The sequence below is a fragment of the Tubulanus polymorphus genome, chromosome 12 (genome assembly GCF_964204645.1).
Source record: "Tubulanus polymorphus chromosome 12, tnTubPoly1.2, whole genome shotgun sequence".
NCBI classification, from domain to species: domain Eukaryota; kingdom Metazoa; phylum Nemertea; class Palaeonemertea; order Tubulaniformes; family Tubulanidae; genus Tubulanus; species Tubulanus polymorphus.
This window is the reverse complement of record NC_134036.1, coordinates 620,306-638,444: the sequence shown is the minus strand read 5'-3', so window position 1 is coordinate 638,444 and position 18,139 is coordinate 620,306. Positions and strand designations below refer to the sequence as shown.

Sequence of the window (18,139 nt, the reverse complement as noted above, 5' to 3'; positions counted from 1 at the left end):
TCATGGTTCCCACACTTCAGCCAATAGGTGGCAGTCTCATGGTTCCCACACTTCAGCCAATAGGTGGCATTCTCATGGTTCCCACACTTCAGCCAATAGGTGGCAGTCTCATGGATCCCACACTTCAGCCAATAGGTGGCAGTCTCATGGTTCCCACACTTCAGCCAATAGGTGGCATTCTCATGGTTCCCACACTTCAGCCAATAGGTGGCAGTCTCATGGATCCCACACTTCAGCTTCTGTTTATAGGTCATGAAAGGTCACAGCAATCTGTAGCCGAAGTCGGAGGAATAGAGCAACATCAATGGCGCCAATGAACAAACGAACGAACGAACCAACAAAAACTTGCGACATATTTTTTTCAGACAGATTCAGTGAGGTTTTTTCTTGTTGCCGTCGACGATGAGAAGGTACTGTCTCCGACGACGACGACGGGTCAATAGTAATAATAGTGATACAACCGTGTTACCATGACGATCACTTTTCAGACCTTTCGTCGTTGTCGCAATAATGAAGTTTTCTTATTATCAAAAAAGTGTCGCTGACGACTGACGGACTGATTATAACTATAGAGACCCCGCAACAATAAGAGACCGGTAAAATAGAGATTGAATTAGAAATGGTCGAAGCAGCAACAGCTGTGATGCAATAAACCCCGAACCCCTGAGACCCTAATTATGTTGATTAAACAGCTGTAGAAAGAATAAGACTAGTTACACAGTTCAGGGAGTTCATGTGACAGCTTGAAATACGACATCGATTACAGCTTTATTAGGAATAATTAATGACAAATATGAGATATCTCGATGTAGCAATGTACGCAGGACTGGATGATTGAGATATCTCGATGTAGCAATGTACACAGGACTGGAAGATTGAGATATCTCGTTTTAACAATGTACGTAGGACTGAAAGAATGAGATATCTCGATGTAGCAATGTACGCAGGACTGGATGATTGAGATATCTCAACCGCATAGTTGAGTTAATATATTATGTTAGAAAACAAGGTTTATATCGTACACTGAAAATGCATCTCTATCTCCAGTAAATGTAGCTGAATTCTTGCAACAATTATGAAACTCAAGTACCAGCTGCAGCTGGTACCACGGAACTCGCACCCCAGGTACCAGTGTCAACGATGACTCTCAAACTTATGTTGTTATTTGAATAAATGACAGAAAATCAATACAACAGATTTATAAAGCTGTTATATTTGAATTTCATATTCAGTTAAACGCACTATTAATAACAAGAAGATACGCCAGCATAGCTAGACTATCTACTCTCCACCCCCGACAATTGATAGTTTGAATCCTGACAATGACAGAGTTTCTTTCTGTAGTTCTTCTCTGAGCTCTCCACCCCCGACAATTGATAGTTTGAATCCTGACAGTGACAGAGTTTCTTTCTGTAGTTCTTCTCTGAGCTCTCCACCCCCGACAATTCATAGTTTGAATCCTGGCAGTGACAGAGTTTCTTTCTGTAGTTCTTCTCTGAGCTCTCCACCCCCGACAATTGATAGTTTGAATCCTGACAGTGACAGAGTTTCTTTCTGTAGTTCTTCTCTGAGCTCTCCACCCCCGACAATTCATAGTTTGAATCCTGACAGTGACAGAGTTTCTTTCTGTAGTTCTTCTCTGAGCTCTCCACCCCCGACAATTGATAGTTTGAATCCTGACAGTGACAGAGTTTCTTTCTGTAGTTCTTCTCTGAGCTCTCCACCCTCGACAATTGATAGTTTGAATGCTGACAGTGACTGAGTTTTTTTTCTGCTGTTTTTTCTCCCTGACACTTGATAGTTTAAATCCTGTCATTCACAGCCATAAGTCGTGCGGTTTATCTCAGTATTTATAGAACATGTATCCCACAAATAGCTCAGATAAATAATAATCCTCCTCTTTGTCGTCGTTTCACGGAAAAATCATCAAAGCAAAAAGCGAAAATATCACGTCGATGAATCTTTTAAAGCGCTGAACATGAATCACTTATGAGATTTAAAACTGCACCGGCGGCCGATACAACCCATGAAGCGCCACCTGCAGGATGAAATAGTTTCAGCTACCCTCTATTGAGAGGTATAGACCCTAAAGCTGTTCCTTGCTCTCTGATTGGTCAAATCGCCGTTAAGATGCTTTGTATATCAACCAATCAAATCATAGAAAACAACCAATTCTTATAAACGGTAATATTCAATAAGAAATTTACAGATCGGAGACGCCATCTACAGGTGTAACCGGGAAATAATCAACACGCGACCTATAAGATAATAGATGAATAGTGCTGCCACCTATAGTTCAAACTATCCACATATAAACAACACTGCCACCTATAGGATAAAAACAGTGCTGCCATCTAGCGAGTAGAAATGTTCCTACCTGATATACGACAGTTTCTCGTAATCGAAACTTTCCTTATCGTCTTTATCTCGTCCTCGTTTGCTTCCTTTTCTGTGGAATGAGAATCTCGTGACGCTCATGCGTTCCATCGCGGCGAAAAACTCGCAGCCGGCTGCCGTCGACGACGACGACGACGCAATAGACAAATTATCACCGTCGTTTCCTCGAACCCTAGCCGCCGTCGTTACGCCTGTCACCGTGGTTACAACAACAACAACAATGTCGACGAAATATCGCGCGTACGTTTATGGACGAGCGATTAACTAATCCATGCGTTAATTGTTAGGATAATCTGCGGTTAATCCGATGATAATCTCCGGTAGTCGGTGGCGATGGCGGAGGTGAATGTTTTGTAAGCGTTTTTAGTTTTTCTCCTCACAGGAATTCGTTCAAACCGTTTCCAACGACTACAAATATAGAAATCAGTTAAACATCGGCGACAAAACCATCTGAGACTCCTTTATAATGAGACGCCCCTTACAAATATAACACCCTGGACCCAGTTCCACAGTTCTGAGTTGAATTTGATTCTAGAGTTAAAACATCGAAAATGAACTAACTTTAACTCAGAGTTAACTGTAACTGACAACTGTTGAACCGGATCCTGGCTCGTAATTCCTAATGAGATACCCCTTACAATATAACACCCTCCTAATACTTTAAAAGACACCCCTTACAATATAACACCTCCTAATTCTTTAAAAGACACACCTTACAATATAACACCCTCCTAATACTTTAAAAGACACCCCTTACAATATAACACCCTCCTAATACTTTAAAAGACACCCCTTACAATATAACACCCTCCTAATACTTTAAAAGACACCCCTTACAATATAACACCCTCCTAATACTTTAAATGACACCCCTTACAATATAACACCCTCCTAATACTTTAAAAGACACCCCTTACAATATAACACCCTCCTAATTCTTTAAAAGACACCCCTTACAATATGACACCCTCCTAATACTTTAAAAGACACCCCTTACAATATAACACCCTCCTAATTCTTTAAAAGACACCCCTTACAATATAACACCCTCCTAATACTTTAAAAGACACCCCTTACAATATAACACCCTCCTAATACTTTAAAAGACACCCCTTACAATATAACACCCTCCTAATTCTTTAAAAGACACCCCTTACAATATGACACCCTCCTAATACTTTAAAAGACACCCCTTTCAATATAACACCCTCCTAATTCTTTAAAAGACACCCCTTACAATATAACACCCTCATAATTCTTTAAAAGACGTGCCTTACTCTTACAATATGAAACTCTAATTTGTAACTCCAGATACACTGAGCTGAACCCTACAATTCCCCCTCGTTGTACGTTTATGTTTAACAAATCACCCTACAATCTCTCTAGTGTAGCGAGTGAAAATAAACAGATCTGATCGAATTCTTTAATCAGTAAATTTATCATCAATAAATCATTTGATATTGATAATGACGGTGAGTTTGTTAATGATGATTGTATATAGGTACCACCACCACCATCACCAGTGATTGAGTAACGTTTGATTGTTTATATAGGGCAGACGTTTATAGAATTCCTGACTTCAATAGCAGTTCTAACATTCCTACCGTAGATTACAGAAAACCTCTATCCCTCCTGCTCCCCCAGCACCCTGTACCCCCCACGATTCATATCCACAGTGTATGAAACTGTGTTTCCTTGTGATGGGAACTAGAAAGAGAGAGAAAGAGAGAGTGAGAGAGAAGAGGAGATCAGAATTGGAAGAGAGGACAGAGGTGAGGGAGACAGGAGAGGAGAGAGATGAGATGAGAGAGGAGAGAGCGAGAGGAGAGAGAGAGAGCGAGAGAAGGGAGACAGAGATGAGAGGAAAGAGAGATGAGAGGAGAGAGGAGAGAGAGGACGAGAGAAGGGAGACAGAGATGAGAAAGAGAGATGAGAAGAGAGAGAGGAGAGAGAGGACGAGATGAGTTAGTAAAAAAGCTTTCAGTGTGAAGTATATTTTCCTAAATGGATAAAACCTATTCGGACCTTGACCATAACTGAGCTGTATAACACATACTCGTAACGGTATTGGTTTTATCAATGTTTCAATATCTACTCCATCACAATCAGCTACAGCTACAGCTACAGCCACAGCTACACCTGCAGCTACAGCTACAGCTACAGCTACAGCTACAGCAGCTATAGCTACAGCAGCTACAGCTACAGCAGCTATAGCTACAGCAGCTACAGCTACAGCTACACCTGCAGCTACAGCTACAGCTACAGCTACACCTGCAGCTACACCTGCAGCTACAGCTACAGCTGCAGCTATAGCTACAGCTACAGCTACAGCTACACCTGCAGCTACAGCTACATCTACATCTACAGCTACACCTGCAGCTACAGCTACAGCTACAGCTACACAGTTTACAAAATTAGACAAATAAAAAAAATGAATTCACAATGATATAATTCCATTTTCACAAGTGATCTCAATAATAATTCATTCATTCATAATCTGGAGCCATTAGTTCAGTATTTCAAAGTATTTTCGAATAATTTTAAGTACTACTATAGAAATTACGTATTGAAGAACCTATTTACAAAGAAAATGATTCTGAACAATTTCCCATCTGAACCTTAACCTTCCATCTACACCGACTACACCTCCCATAGCTTACGTAACCGAGATTAGAGATATTGCGTTATTGGAAATAATTTCACTAATTGAGCCGTTTATTGAGAGGCCCTGTGCACCCCTCGACTAGGTTAATAGATCTCCATTGATTATAGTGCGTTCTCGTCAATATTCATATAAAACAACGATGAAAAATGTCGAGTCATTGTCGGCTACGGCTATTAAACAGAGAACCAGGAAAAATCTGATTGACAGGAGCTGATTAGAAAATCTGAATACAATTCCATCAGTTCATAGTTTTAACTGGGATTGGATACGACTTGCACAGTCCCGGATCAGATCTAAGACCAGCACATCCAACAACTTAACACCAGTCTAAGCTCATTTTAGTTCTATAACCAATCTAACAACTTAAGACCAGTCTAGGTTCATTTTGGTTTTATAACCAATCTAACAGATCAAGACCAGTCTAAGCTCATTTGAGTTTTAACAAATCAAGACCAGTCAGAGCTCATTTTAGTTCCACAGCCAATCTAACGACTAATAGCACCATTCTCAAGATTTACGACCATTTCGGGACTTAAATTATGATAGTTTATGGGAGATTCGCAATTCACAGACAGTAACCCGACCTCCAAACGACGACGTACAGTAAAATGAGTTTACAGTAAGCAGCACAAATCCACAGAGACAGCAGTTCATTTAATTGATCAAGTACAGAGTTGGTAGCTCAGTCCGGTAGCTCAGTCCGGTAGCTCAGTCAGTAGCTCAGTCGGTAGCTCAGTCGGTAGCTCAGTCCGGTAGCTCAGTCCGGTTGCTCAGTCGGTAGCTCAGTCGGTAGCTCAGTCGGTAGCTCAGTCGGTAGCTCAGTCCGGTAGCTCAGTCGGTAGCTCAGTCGGTAGCTCAGTCGGTAGCTCAGTTAGCCAGGTTTCTCTATATGAACCAAGGTACAAACGTACGAGGCACGTCGTATAATGCATAAATCATTTAAACTTCAGTGCTTTAAAAATGAACGAAATGTCAAATAGTAAAACTGTAACGCTGTGATTTCAATGACAGTTTAAACATTGTAATCCGATAACACCGATCTCTCGCGCGTGCATGTTGTCGTCGCGGGTGACAAATTGATGGTGTTAGACCTATCATCAAATAGATCTGGTTGTATTTCCGAGAAATCTACAAATAACGGCTATTGAATTTTTGTTAAGTCAAATTATTGCTAATGCGACAATCGGTGCGAGGTAATCACAGTCTTCCGATCTGTCTGTATCGTCCATTCTCTAACTAGAGTTTTGTCAGCAGTGTTCTCTCCGCAACAGGTTTTAGAGGCGTGTCTACCCTTTCATTTTTACATCCATCCCTATGAAATTCAGCCACCCTTCATCAAATATCTGCTGCTCAAACCGGATTGGATATCAATATTCTATCGATGCTGATAATTGCTTATATCGAGTTAATGTGAAAAATAGAAGATTACATCAACATAAAGCTGAAGTCTCTGGCTGGTTGGCTCGGGCCTGGTCCGACGTTTTTGGGCGGGCCAAACAGGCTCGGGCCCATTTGGCACCCGTGTGAACAGTTGTTCCGGGCCAAATTTGGCACGTGCCAAAAATGCTCGTGTGATTGCGGCTATATATTACTCTGGGCCCAGTTTCACAAAAAGGTTTAACTCTTAAATCGATTTAATTTCTTCATTAATTCAGTTTATCTTAAATCAATTTAGGGGTTAATCCTTTTTGTGAAACTGGACCCTGGTTCCCGATGAATAAAAGCTTCAATGCATTTCGTAACACACCCTTTGATACTGTTATCTGCATCTCCCATTCAGGTACAGCTCTTACGGCTCAGGGGTGTCCTCTTCAAAATCAAATATGTAAATTTTCAGATAATACGTAGCAATCGAACAAACATTTTTAAACCCATGTTCGCATATTTTCAGAAAATAAATTCATCCATACAGATAAAGAATTGTAGACCTTAGAAGCACGAGAAGTTTTACCCGTTCGGGCGTGGCTTCGGTAACCGATATTTCTTTCATTAAATTGAAAATGTGAATAAAATTACTTTTCCTAGAGATGATTTTCTCAATACAAACGTTAAAAACGATCGAGGCCTAGAGCAACACGTGGCTGTACAAATTCCTTTATGTATAACACAATTTTTGAATTCAGCAGTAAAACTCTGATAAACAGGGCCGAAATTTAGTTAAAGAAAAGTTAGAAAATAATCAAAAGTCAGAGCCTTGTCTGAAATAGAGAATAATTACTATTAAAGTATTAAAATTTTTGACTCGACCAATTTCATTTTATCATAAAATCTTTTACATTTTGCCGGCTTAATGACCCTGACAGCTAAAGACATTTAAACGCTGGTAACCCTTGACCCCCTTCACTCGAAGCTTTCTATTGCCTGACCGCATATATTCGGATATTTATCAGAAGTTGTTTGACATAGATATTGTGAAATAATGAGTAGATTTTCGCTAAAAAAAATATTAATTTTTAAAAACGGAATCAAAATGAAACGGCAATAAAATTGCGCGACGTAGAAAGAAAAAAAAACGCTATTTTTTACCAGTTTTATCTCTTAAAAGCCGATTTAAATCCTCGTTTTGCATCCCTGCGATTTAAACACAGCTCGAAACCCGATCACAGGAAACAAGAACTCGTAACGCGATCCGTATTTATATCACATCACTCAAGCTTTTCGTTAAACGCCGCTTCTTATTTCTACGGCGCACATTTTTTAAGAAAAAAAAAACCACCGAACGATTTTCACTCCTGACGATGATTAGAATCTCTACGACGAAACTGGTGAAAGAACCTGATTTACAGAACCGGATTAACAGAACCGGATTTTAAAAAACCTGGTTTAAAAAACCGATCGTAATGTATTATATACCTGTCTCTGTCTGTCAGCTGGTTGTCCTCGACAACGACCGGTTACAAACTACTGTTGCTGTATCAGCGTTACGCGACTGCATTTATACACTACCCAGCACGCCGGTGCTGCCATCTATAGACGTATAACGACACTATCGGATACTCGAACGTTAAAGAGCAGCGCAAACGTACGACCCTGTGGAACATCCGGTAATTCAATCCATCACCGAGCAACGACGGAAATAATGACGGCCAAACGCGGCCAGATTCTTAAAATGGTCCGGTGACAACCGGCCGCAGCAGTCGCGCGGCGACAGAAGAGATAACATCGTCCTCCCAACAATCAGAAACTTCTTGAAGTTCGTCGAAATCAAAACAACACTGAACCAAATTGAAAATCCTCAATAAAAAACACCTGAACTGATGAAGCACTTTGAAAAAAGAGAAAGCAGAAAGAGAGGATAATTTCTATACACGGAATTAAATAAAATTGATTCAGTTAAAAACAACTCATGTAATGTTTTAATTTTGTTTGGATAAATTGTTTTTTAACATGATGTAAATATTGCTGTTTTTATCTTCTATCTTTTTGAGCATTGACTTTTTAATTGGTCACAGTTTGTCTCGTTGACTGGTCAGGGAAGTCTGCTCAATTAGTTAAGTCTTAAAGGTTAGGGAAGAAAGCTCAAAGCATGTACAGTAGCTGTGGTTGGACACAAGGCACAAGCCACCTAAATTAGTTTGTCTCAGTCACTGGACAAAGGGCACAAGCTAGCTCAATTAGTTTGTCTCAGTGGCTGGACAAAGGGCACAAGCTAGCTCAATTAGTTTGTCTCAGTGACTGGGCACAGGGCACAAGCCAGCTCAATTAGTTTGTCTCAGTCACTGCACACAGGGCACAAGCTAGCTCAATTAGTTTGTCTCAGTCACTGGACACAGGGCACAAGCTAGCTCAATTAGTTTGTCTCAGTGACTGGGCACAGGGCACAAGCCAGCTCAATTAGTTTGTCTCAGTCACTGCACACAGGGCACAAGCTAGCTCAATTAGTTTGTCTCAGTCACTGGATACAGGGCACAAGCTAGCTCAATTAGTTTGTCTCAGTGACTGGGCACAGGGCACAAGCCAGCTCAATTAGTTTGTCTCAGTCACTGGACACAGGGCACAAGCTAGCTCAATTAGTTTGTCTCAGTCACTGGGCACAGGGCACAAGCCACCTCAATTAGTTTGTCTCAGTGACTGGGCACAGGGCACAAGCCAGCTCAATTAGTTTGTCTCAGTCACTGGACACAGGGCACAAGCTAGCTCAATTAGTTTGTCTCAGTGACTGGACACAGGGCACAAGCTAACTCAATTAGTTTGTCTCAGTCAATGGCCAGGGAAGCCAGCCCAATTGGTTTATCTCAGTGACTGGGCACAGGGCACAAGCCTCCTCAATTAGTTTGTCTCAGTGACTGGGCACAGGGCACAAGCTAACTCAATTAGTTTGTCTCAGTCAATGGCCAGGGAAGCCAGCCCAATTGGTTTATCTCAGTGACTGGGCACAGGGCACAAGCCTCCTCAATTAGTTTGTCTCAGTGACTGGGCACAGGGCACAAGCCACCTCAATTAGTTTGTCTTAGTGACTGGAGGCACAAGCCACCTCAATTAGTTTGTCTCAGTGACTGGACACAGGGCACAAACTATCTCAATTAGCTCGTCTCAGTAACTGGCTACAAGCCAGCTGAAGCTGATTAGTTTGTGGAAATGATTGGTCAGGGAAGTCAGTGTCTCTCAGTTTGCTGAAATAAACAAAAGATAATAATAATAATGATTCCTACCTGAGGAATGTACAACCATCGATTATTTCACTACGTCCCGCTGATGAAGCCATAGTTTTCACTATATGACGGACTGGATGGACTGGACGGACTGGATGGACTGGTAAATGACACGGACGGAGATGAATTACTCGTTGACAAATCCTTTCACTAATACGAAACATCAGTCCTAAATCCTTTTCAATTTTTCTGTAATAAATAAATTATATGCAAATATTTTCGTTTTGGTCACATTTGTTAATTATATCAATTAATGTCGTCAGGGATCTTTAAGGGTCGATTATAGGTCACAGTTAAGGCTTAGATTTAAGTTAAGTCTAAGATTTGTGCTGGGCCTGTATCCAACTTTAAGACTGGTCTTTGACTTAAAAGAGATCAAGAGATCAAAGATTAATTTCGGTTTTCTGGACCCCAGGTAAGTACAGGGAAGGCCCAGTTCTTGTGAGATATTCTTAGTTAACTGCATTAAGGGCTATCCAGTGGATCTGGCCTGGATATATCCTAGAAAAGGGGACAGGATAAACATAAAATTTGTTCCGTTCATTGTTGAGCACCATGTCTGTAAACGCAAACCCCAAACAGCTACGCTGTGACAGGTGATCAACTTTCACAGTGCAAGGCAGTCAGGTCACGGTGCAGCGACTTCATTCAATCAGTCTTGGTTAATTGACTATAGAGTAGGCAGTTTTAGTGACGCAGATAGTGACTGGTGCCCCAGAGAGGACTGGACGGACAGAGAGAATTGAGTGGAGTGTTAATGCCACTTCACAACCGGTTAAAACTCGATGACAACACGTGAATTCCTGGTCAAACGATAGGAAACAACATCTGCAATAAATTGGACGTTTAGATATCGAAATTCCCTTACTTTAAATGTCAGTTACGGCGAGATTTTAGGGTTTTTTTTAACCGCGATCGATCGGACCGGCACGAAATCAACTCAAATCCGAATTTGACTTTTTTATTGACCCGGCTCAGTTCAAAAGCTACTCCGAGAACAAAATAGATACCTGAACGGATGGAACGAATGTTGGCCTTTATCAAAAATACATAACTGGTACAGCAAATGATTTGGCGCAAAGAAAAGTATTTAACAAAAAGTAAAATGCGCTAAAATAAAGAGCTAACGAATACGAGCGGAAGTGGCCGCGAAATTAAGGAACTAACGAAAAGTGGCTGTGCGGGCTGTGTACACCGTACGGTGCTGCTCGGAATTCACCGTGTGAAAATCGTAAACTAATTTGATTTTAGTTCCCGTTTTGCGCACGTCAAAATTCGAGCAGCACCGTACGGTGTAATGGGCCAAGAACCGAACTAGGCTGTACCTTAACTGTGGGGTCGCCAATAGGCCAACAGAAATGCTTGAAATACCCCAACGGATCCGACAAGAGATAAGAATGCTCCAGAACTTCTCCAAGTGACGATTTAACTCATGAAACGACAAGACGAATCCCGACAGAGACATGACCAAGAAAATCTCGAAATTCAGTTTATATAAAAGTTTTTTTTCAATTGATTTTCGATGACACAATAAGAAAAACATTTGTCATTGATTTCATAGATATATTTTACAGTTGTTTTAGTTCAGTATTCGTGGGTTTTCAAAATTAATAATTCTTCATTATTTTTATTATTATTATTATTATTATTATTATTATTCAATATTAAATCATTCGTCGTACAACAAATATATAGATTTTATTCATTTATTATAGGTCGTTCTCGGTGAGAAAAAAAAAAACAAACATCGACGGCAAAATCTAGTGACATCACCGCATACACACAAGGCTCGGACCATTTATAGTAATCACTAGAGAGATTGAAATAATGCACGTGCAACTTTACTTTGCCCCGAAGAGCTCGACAAGAAACACCAGATAAATCTGTGCTGCTGGGTGGGAATGGTTCCAGATGGTAGATAAAATACCTGCGTTATTTCACTTTATCAAAAAAAAAATTAAAAAATATCGGTCAACAAAGTTAGGAATCCTAGTGACTTTAAGTCCTGGGCCCGGGTTCATAGACTGGGTATCAAAGTGATCCCTAGGGGTGAAACCTCAAACTGTAACAACAGGAAACCATGGGAATAACTTGACGAATTTCGAAACATTCTCAGGGACCATTTTTTTTCTTCCACATCTATGAAACCCAGTCCTGTTGACTACTGCACATGAGAATTCTACCCAAGGAGTCCTAGTGACTATTTAGCATTCCTATACTACAGTAGCTACCAAGAAGTCCTAAGGACTACTGTAACCAGCAAGGAGTCCTCGTGCTTACTAGTGACTGCTAGTTAAGAATTCTGATCTATACTAACACAGAAAGATTTTTAGATTTTAACAAATATTCTCATCTCAAATATCGATATGTTCGTCTACAATAATTCATCTTTCATTCTCCGCGATTAAAACATGTTTTTTTTTAAATTTTATACTTATATCATTATATATTTCAAACTCGCGATATATCGATTTAAAAATGTATAAAACCTTGCATTGTTTCCCTTCGGTTTAAATAATGATAGAAACAATAGAAAAACAACGCCAGCAGCTGATAGCAGCCGATAGGAACAGGAGCAGCTTTAAAGCAGCCGATAGGAACAGGAGCAGCTTTAAAGCAGCCGATAGGAACAGGAGCAGCTGATAGGAACAGGAGCAGCTTTTCAGTCGACACAAACCCCGGTTAAGTCGTCGTAGTCAATCTATCATATTGATGACTTATCTCTAGACTTGCACTTTGTTTATTGAATTGCAAATAATACAAAATTGGGACTCAAAAATTGAGATGAATTCAGTAACGCGACGACTTAACCAGAGTTTAACCGTGTGCAATTTTCAAATTCAAATATCGGTCCGACACATCGGTAAATTCACTCTCCCAATTCAATTCAATAAATATATTGATCAACTATTTCGCATTCTCAAAAAAGAAGAAAGAAGAAAACATCTAACATTTCATGTGCTATCGAATATAACAAGAATCGCAACAAAATAATTTCAGTTTCAGAGGAGGATTCATCGCTTAATTTCTGTGTACGATCAGCTGCTGCCATCTGGCGATACGTTACTGAACTACTTCCCGAGAGAAGATGATGAGAAACGCGTTTAGTTTTAACTTTCCGCCAACTTCCATTCTGTCGCCGCGGGCAACGGCCGGAACGGAACATCATTGTTACGTCGACGCGCGCGCTCTCCGTCTCTCTCTCTACGGAGTTTTCGTTAAATGTTTAAAATAATAATAATAATAAACAACTGTACATAATGCTCCTCACTCGCCGCAGTATGCTCCCGGTATAAACTATATACAAGTCGCGTGTGGCTCCATCTATATTCCGTCGACTATATTACACGCGCGAACACAGTTCGACCGCAACGCCACCTACAGGATGAACCATGAACCCCGCCCGGCGAGTTTAATGACCCCCCGACCCCCGAACTATTTACACGGGCCTATGATACACGAGATGATGAGGATGTGAGACAATATCAGACGTTGTTTCCACGGTTACGCATCATCTTGCTCCTCTGCCGGGTCGTGTTTTCGCTTAGTACCACGCGGCGTTCCGTCCTCAGCAGCGGCTGCGGAAAAAACCAACAAATAAACACAAACTTAAAATACACGAAAAAATAACGCGAAAATATCATCGCTACGAAATTCACGAAATTAACTTACCGGCTGCTTCTTCATCCTCATCGTCGTCGTCGTCTTCCTCGTCATCGGGTCCGTTGGCGTTCTCAGCATCGTCCGGATCGAAATCATCTCCGTCGCTTTCATTCTGTAACCGCGAGCAACGAGACAACAATACGTTAAGATATCGCCATGGTAACTGATGATGTATGATGATGTATGATACATCCGGGTATTAATTACTACTGACCTCTAAATCTGTTTTTTCGAGATACGACAAACCGACCTCGTTGACCTCTCCGTCCTCGTCGGCGTCATCATCGTCTTCCTCTTCGTAAACCTCTTCATCGTCGTCATCATCGTCGTCGTCATCATCGTCATCTGGAAATATAAATAATTCAATACGGCTATCAGGCAGTCATATACAATCGAATGAAAAAAAAATTTAATACGGCCACAAGGCAGTCGTTGCTTACCGTCATCTTCACCATCAACCTCACCATCTTCATCTTCATCGTCGTCGTCATCATCACCGACTAGAAAATCAAACGTAATACATCAATGAGTTATATTACTGAGATTGAGGACAAGAGAGACAGAGGTAAAACAAGCGACTGATAAGAAAGAGATTTACCTTCATCATCGTCGTCATCTTCGGCTTCCTCGTCGTTCTTATCGAATCCGTCGAGGTATTGTAACTGTGGAATCTGTTGGAATACGGTGTCGCGGTAATTCTCCGACGCTGTCACTTCGCAATTAAATAAATCTAACGTTTTCAATTTCTTTAATTCCGCCTGAAATACGACGAGATATCGAGATCACTGGAGGAGGTCTATTTTGAGATTATCAATGAATACTCCCATTTAATTCACAAGATTATCACAGAGCTTTCCAGATTATCAATGATATCGAAATAAAATTTAATCTATCAAGTGAGATATCGAGGAAATCGATGTGAAACTTCGAGATAATGAGATTGAGATGATCTTACCAGTGGTGCTAAAGTCTCGAAATCTTTGATTTTATTTCCGCTCAGATTGAGATGAGTGAGCAGAGGACACCCGTGTAGTTTCTCTAATCCTTGCGATATTCGATTATCACTTAATTCCAACTGAAAACAAGAAAAAAAATATTTTATATTTGTGGAAAAATGATTAATCAGATAGAAAATAAACAGAAGATACTGGGTGATCTTATAGTGATCACGGGTCCCAAGTGATCTCAAGAGGACTAACGGTGATCTCAGGTATCTTAGTGATCACAGGTCCCAAGTCACCTTAGGGGAGGGACTAACCATGATCACGGGTATCTTATAGTGATCACAGGTCCCAAGTGATCTCAGAGGACTAACTGTGATCACTGGTGACCAACAGTTACCTCAGGTGACTAACAGCAATCATGGGTCCTTAGTGATCATAGGGGTCTAAAAGCGATCACGAGCAGTTACAGGTGATCTGAGTGGCTTACCTTTTTAAGTGAGGGTAAATTTGGAAAATTTTTCAAACTAGTCAAACCGACGTTGATTAGACTGAGCACTTCTAACGCTACGAAATCATCGGTGAGGCCCTCTATTGTCAGCGATCGGCAATTATCCAAATTCAGATCCTTCACCTGCGTAGGAAAGAAAAAATATAGATTGATTGGTGATGTAAATTTGAGATTAATGTCGCTCGACCCTGAACAGAATTTAAGTATTCATAAACTATTTGAAATAATTGGAAACTAATTTATCAACTGGAATTAAAGAAATTCTGATTAAACTTTTTTAACTAAATGACAAAGTATTCTTGTTTTCTGTGATATGAAATCATTCGACTTTCTATTGAAGTGAATTTAAGCTCAAATTCAGCAAATCCGAATTTTTTTTTTATATTCAAAAACAGGAGGGAAAACATGTCAGAAATTGCATCATCTATTCTTGCGAAATTGACAAAGCCAACACGATATATTTCAGTGTTGTCTCTGGCGCTGCTGTATGGTCTAGTAGTAAACACTGCACAGTGTACTTATCATAATCTATACACTTACAGTACTACAGTTCCAGCGCGAGTCACGTGACCTCACCCGCTCTCTCACACTAGATCAGTATTACTATCAAACTGAAAAACTGTTTCACTCGATATAGAAATATCCGAACGATGACACGGGCAGTTATTTCTCATATATTTTTGTCGACAGGAAAACGTGATTCTAGTACGTTTAAAAAGCCCTGAATTTGACGATATAAGACAAAGAATTGATCAACCACGAGTAAGGTTATAGCTTATGCTGCGTCATCAGAAATAACGGTCTAGTTGACCGCTTTAACGATCCGTTTCTGTCGAAATAAGGGGTTAAAACGGTTCGGTATATTATTGCGAATATATTTTTAAAATTGTCGGGTCATTAATCGGCGGTTGTTAACTACTGACGTATAACAAAGACAATCTGCGAACCGCGCGTTGTCAATCAGCAGACTCGTGTAAAACCAAGATGGCGGCCACCACTAGCGAGTCCCGCTTCAAAACAATTTACAAGTCGCGCAGCGGTTAAAATCACTCCTAAAACAAACACGATATCGCGAATAAATCGTAATTAAGTCGATTCTAATTATGAAACCGATCGCGAGTTTTTAAATCTGAGGTTAGCGCCGTAATTCGCGCTTGAATCGAACCGTACTGGCTACGAGTCGGACTCGCTCGCCGCAGCTGGTACAACGATCATTGCAGCGCAGTGACTGTGTGTGTCGGTGTACGAGCTACTGTCAAACAAACTTTCACCACTCAGTCGCGTAAATCAATGAGTTGTCGAAAAGTTTTAACAACTTCCAGACACAAACACCTGTGGCGGCGACTCGAACCGCGCGACGAATTTCCAAACATCGAATTAACTAAGATTTCTAAAATGACTGATTCAATGCTGGAAATGTTATTTTCAATCATCGTCCGATTAATTAAGAGCCAATTCTAGTTGAAGCCTAATTAAAAAAAACGCATCAAGTAATTCATGACTGAATTCAAAAACAAATACGGTCTCCACAAAGAAGGCTGTGAGGTGGACCACCTATACATCCATATACTGCATCTTAACCCTCCTGACAACAAACTGCTAATCAAAAGCCATCTTATTGCTAAATGTCTAGGGAAAGTTGAAGCAACTAAATGCATATCTTTGAGAAGAAAATGACCTAAAACAATCGACACAAAGAAAAACAATTCGTCATATTTGACTTCACAAAACCAACCACATACAAGTCACAAATACTGTACAAATTCCTATAACTTCTTAATTTCTGACACCTGACAAAATCTATTTCAAAACACTGATGTTTTCCTAAGGTGAAAATGTCGTAGATACCACGTAAAATACATCTATAAAACGTTTTAACTTCGAACAACAGGTCACTAAACAACATGGCCATCTTCCGAGGAGTCAGGGACGGACACATCTTGGGACGATGCCAGGAAAAATCCCGATCAAAATATGGTTCATATCTTGATCGATTCGGATCGAAAATTCGTGCCAATTATTGAAACGTGGAGCTAATAACCAGTCCGAACGGTTGGGCACATTTGCCCGGTGCTGCGAGCACTGGGGCAGCTCGTTTTTGGGTCCCGAATCGGGCCCATTCTAACCCTACCCCAGCCAGTGATGAAGCGATGCTATGTTGCACACGTGAAATTTAAACGGTTTAAATGTAAATCTGAAGCCTACCTGATCAGCCTTTTTACCCCTACACTCTAAACTAATTCGCGTTTCCATCACAGAAGTCATTTAGGCGTTTTGAACTGTAGCTGTAACTTGAATATCCAACTTAGATGAAGCCTCGAACAAGAGCGGTAGCTTGAGTTAGAATCGAACTGAACCGGTACACTGTGTATACTCTCTACACAACCCGGGATAAGGGGTATACTCTATTCACTCAATACCCGACACCCCTGCCGACGCGCTACTCATTAATATTCATGAACGCGCACCGGTTCGAATCGACCAATCATCGAGTTAGAAACCGTTCGCCAGTCCGCGAGTTCAAACCGACCAATGACAGATCGAGCCGGGAAGTTTACCGAAATGACGTAGGTATTCTAGCTGCGGACTGGCGCGAAAACTGAGCGCTCTTTAAATTAGGGTTTCTCGGGCGAATTGAGGGCCTTAGAAAATGAATTGTAAGCATTTTTATGGTATCAAAATTATCTACGAAAACTAATTTAACTAATGGACTAATTAAAATGAATAATTAAATCATCGAACATAATTAAAATTCAAGTTTCGTGCGAGGTCTTTTTTCTTAACTAGGTTCAACCAAATTTTCTTTTTTCCATTCAACAAAAAGGGTTTTAATAATCGTCATCAGTGAAATCCGCATTTAACTAGATGTTTAAATCGCATTTCTAACTGCAATTTTCAAATTGAAACACGGAATTCTTCAAAATGTGTTCGGCTTTTTCTCGCAAATTTCGCTTCAACTTTTTTCGTTTTTTTCCCCTCTTTTTCATTTTTTTAAATGAATGCTCTTTACGCGACATCAGAAGTCAACTGGAATTTTCTCAGTCAACCACACTGCAGGTGCGCGCGCCGATCGTTAAATACTAAGTCGGTTGACCTAATTTATTCAGACGACGACGGTCACGTGATCGCGCACCTCCCGACTCCATGTTGAAATATATAAATGTCAGACAAAGAGCAAAATAAATGCAACTAAAATACAGCGTAGGAAAACACAATTTCCAGTCGAAATACTCACCGAAACGGCCTCTACTACTTAGAACAACGTTTCTCATGTTCGAAAACGTTCCCACTCGGTCAGATCTGGCGATCG

At 40.5% G+C, this 18,139-nt stretch overlaps 2 protein-coding genes across 5 annotated transcripts in view; both read right to left on the bottom strand.

Annotated features, from left to right (window-relative positions):
• The window catches only part of LOC141914068 (NAD(P)H-hydrate epimerase-like), a 45,626-nt gene extending 34,960 nt beyond the window's left edge, over positions 1-10,666 (bottom strand). For 2 of the 4 annotated variants that reach the window (XR_012620688.1, XM_074805342.1), the window contains exons 1-2: positions 10,583-10,666; positions 9,715-9,903 (exon numbers count right to left, since the gene is read on the bottom strand). Coding sequence is in view for 3 of the 4 variants with exons in the window: in XM_074805342.1 (XP_074661443.1) it covers positions 9,715-9,878 (164 nt within the window). In the remaining variant the exon portion in view is untranslated. Of the gene's footprint in view, positions 1-2,377; positions 2,806-7,915; positions 7,958-9,714; positions 9,904-10,582 lie in introns of those variants that run through there. The other 2 variants (XM_074805344.1, XM_074805343.1) reach the window with 2 other exon arrangements.
• Positions 10,667-11,390: 724 nt separating this feature from the next.
• Positions 11,391-17,204, bottom strand: LOC141913904 (acidic leucine-rich nuclear phosphoprotein 32 family member A-like). The gene is made up of 8 exons (XM_074805115.1): positions 17,035-17,204; positions 14,809-14,952; positions 14,333-14,452; positions 13,976-14,135; positions 13,818-13,877; positions 13,592-13,722; positions 13,387-13,489; positions 11,391-13,292 (listed from the first exon to the last, which is right to left on the bottom strand). The coding sequence occupies exons 1-8, from the start codon at positions 17,092-17,094 to the stop codon at positions 13,219-13,221; spliced, it is 852 nt and encodes a 283-aa protein (XP_074661216.1). The 5' UTR covers positions 17,095-17,204; the 3' UTR covers positions 11,391-13,218.
• Between the last annotated feature and the right edge of the window lie 935 nt (positions 17,205-18,139).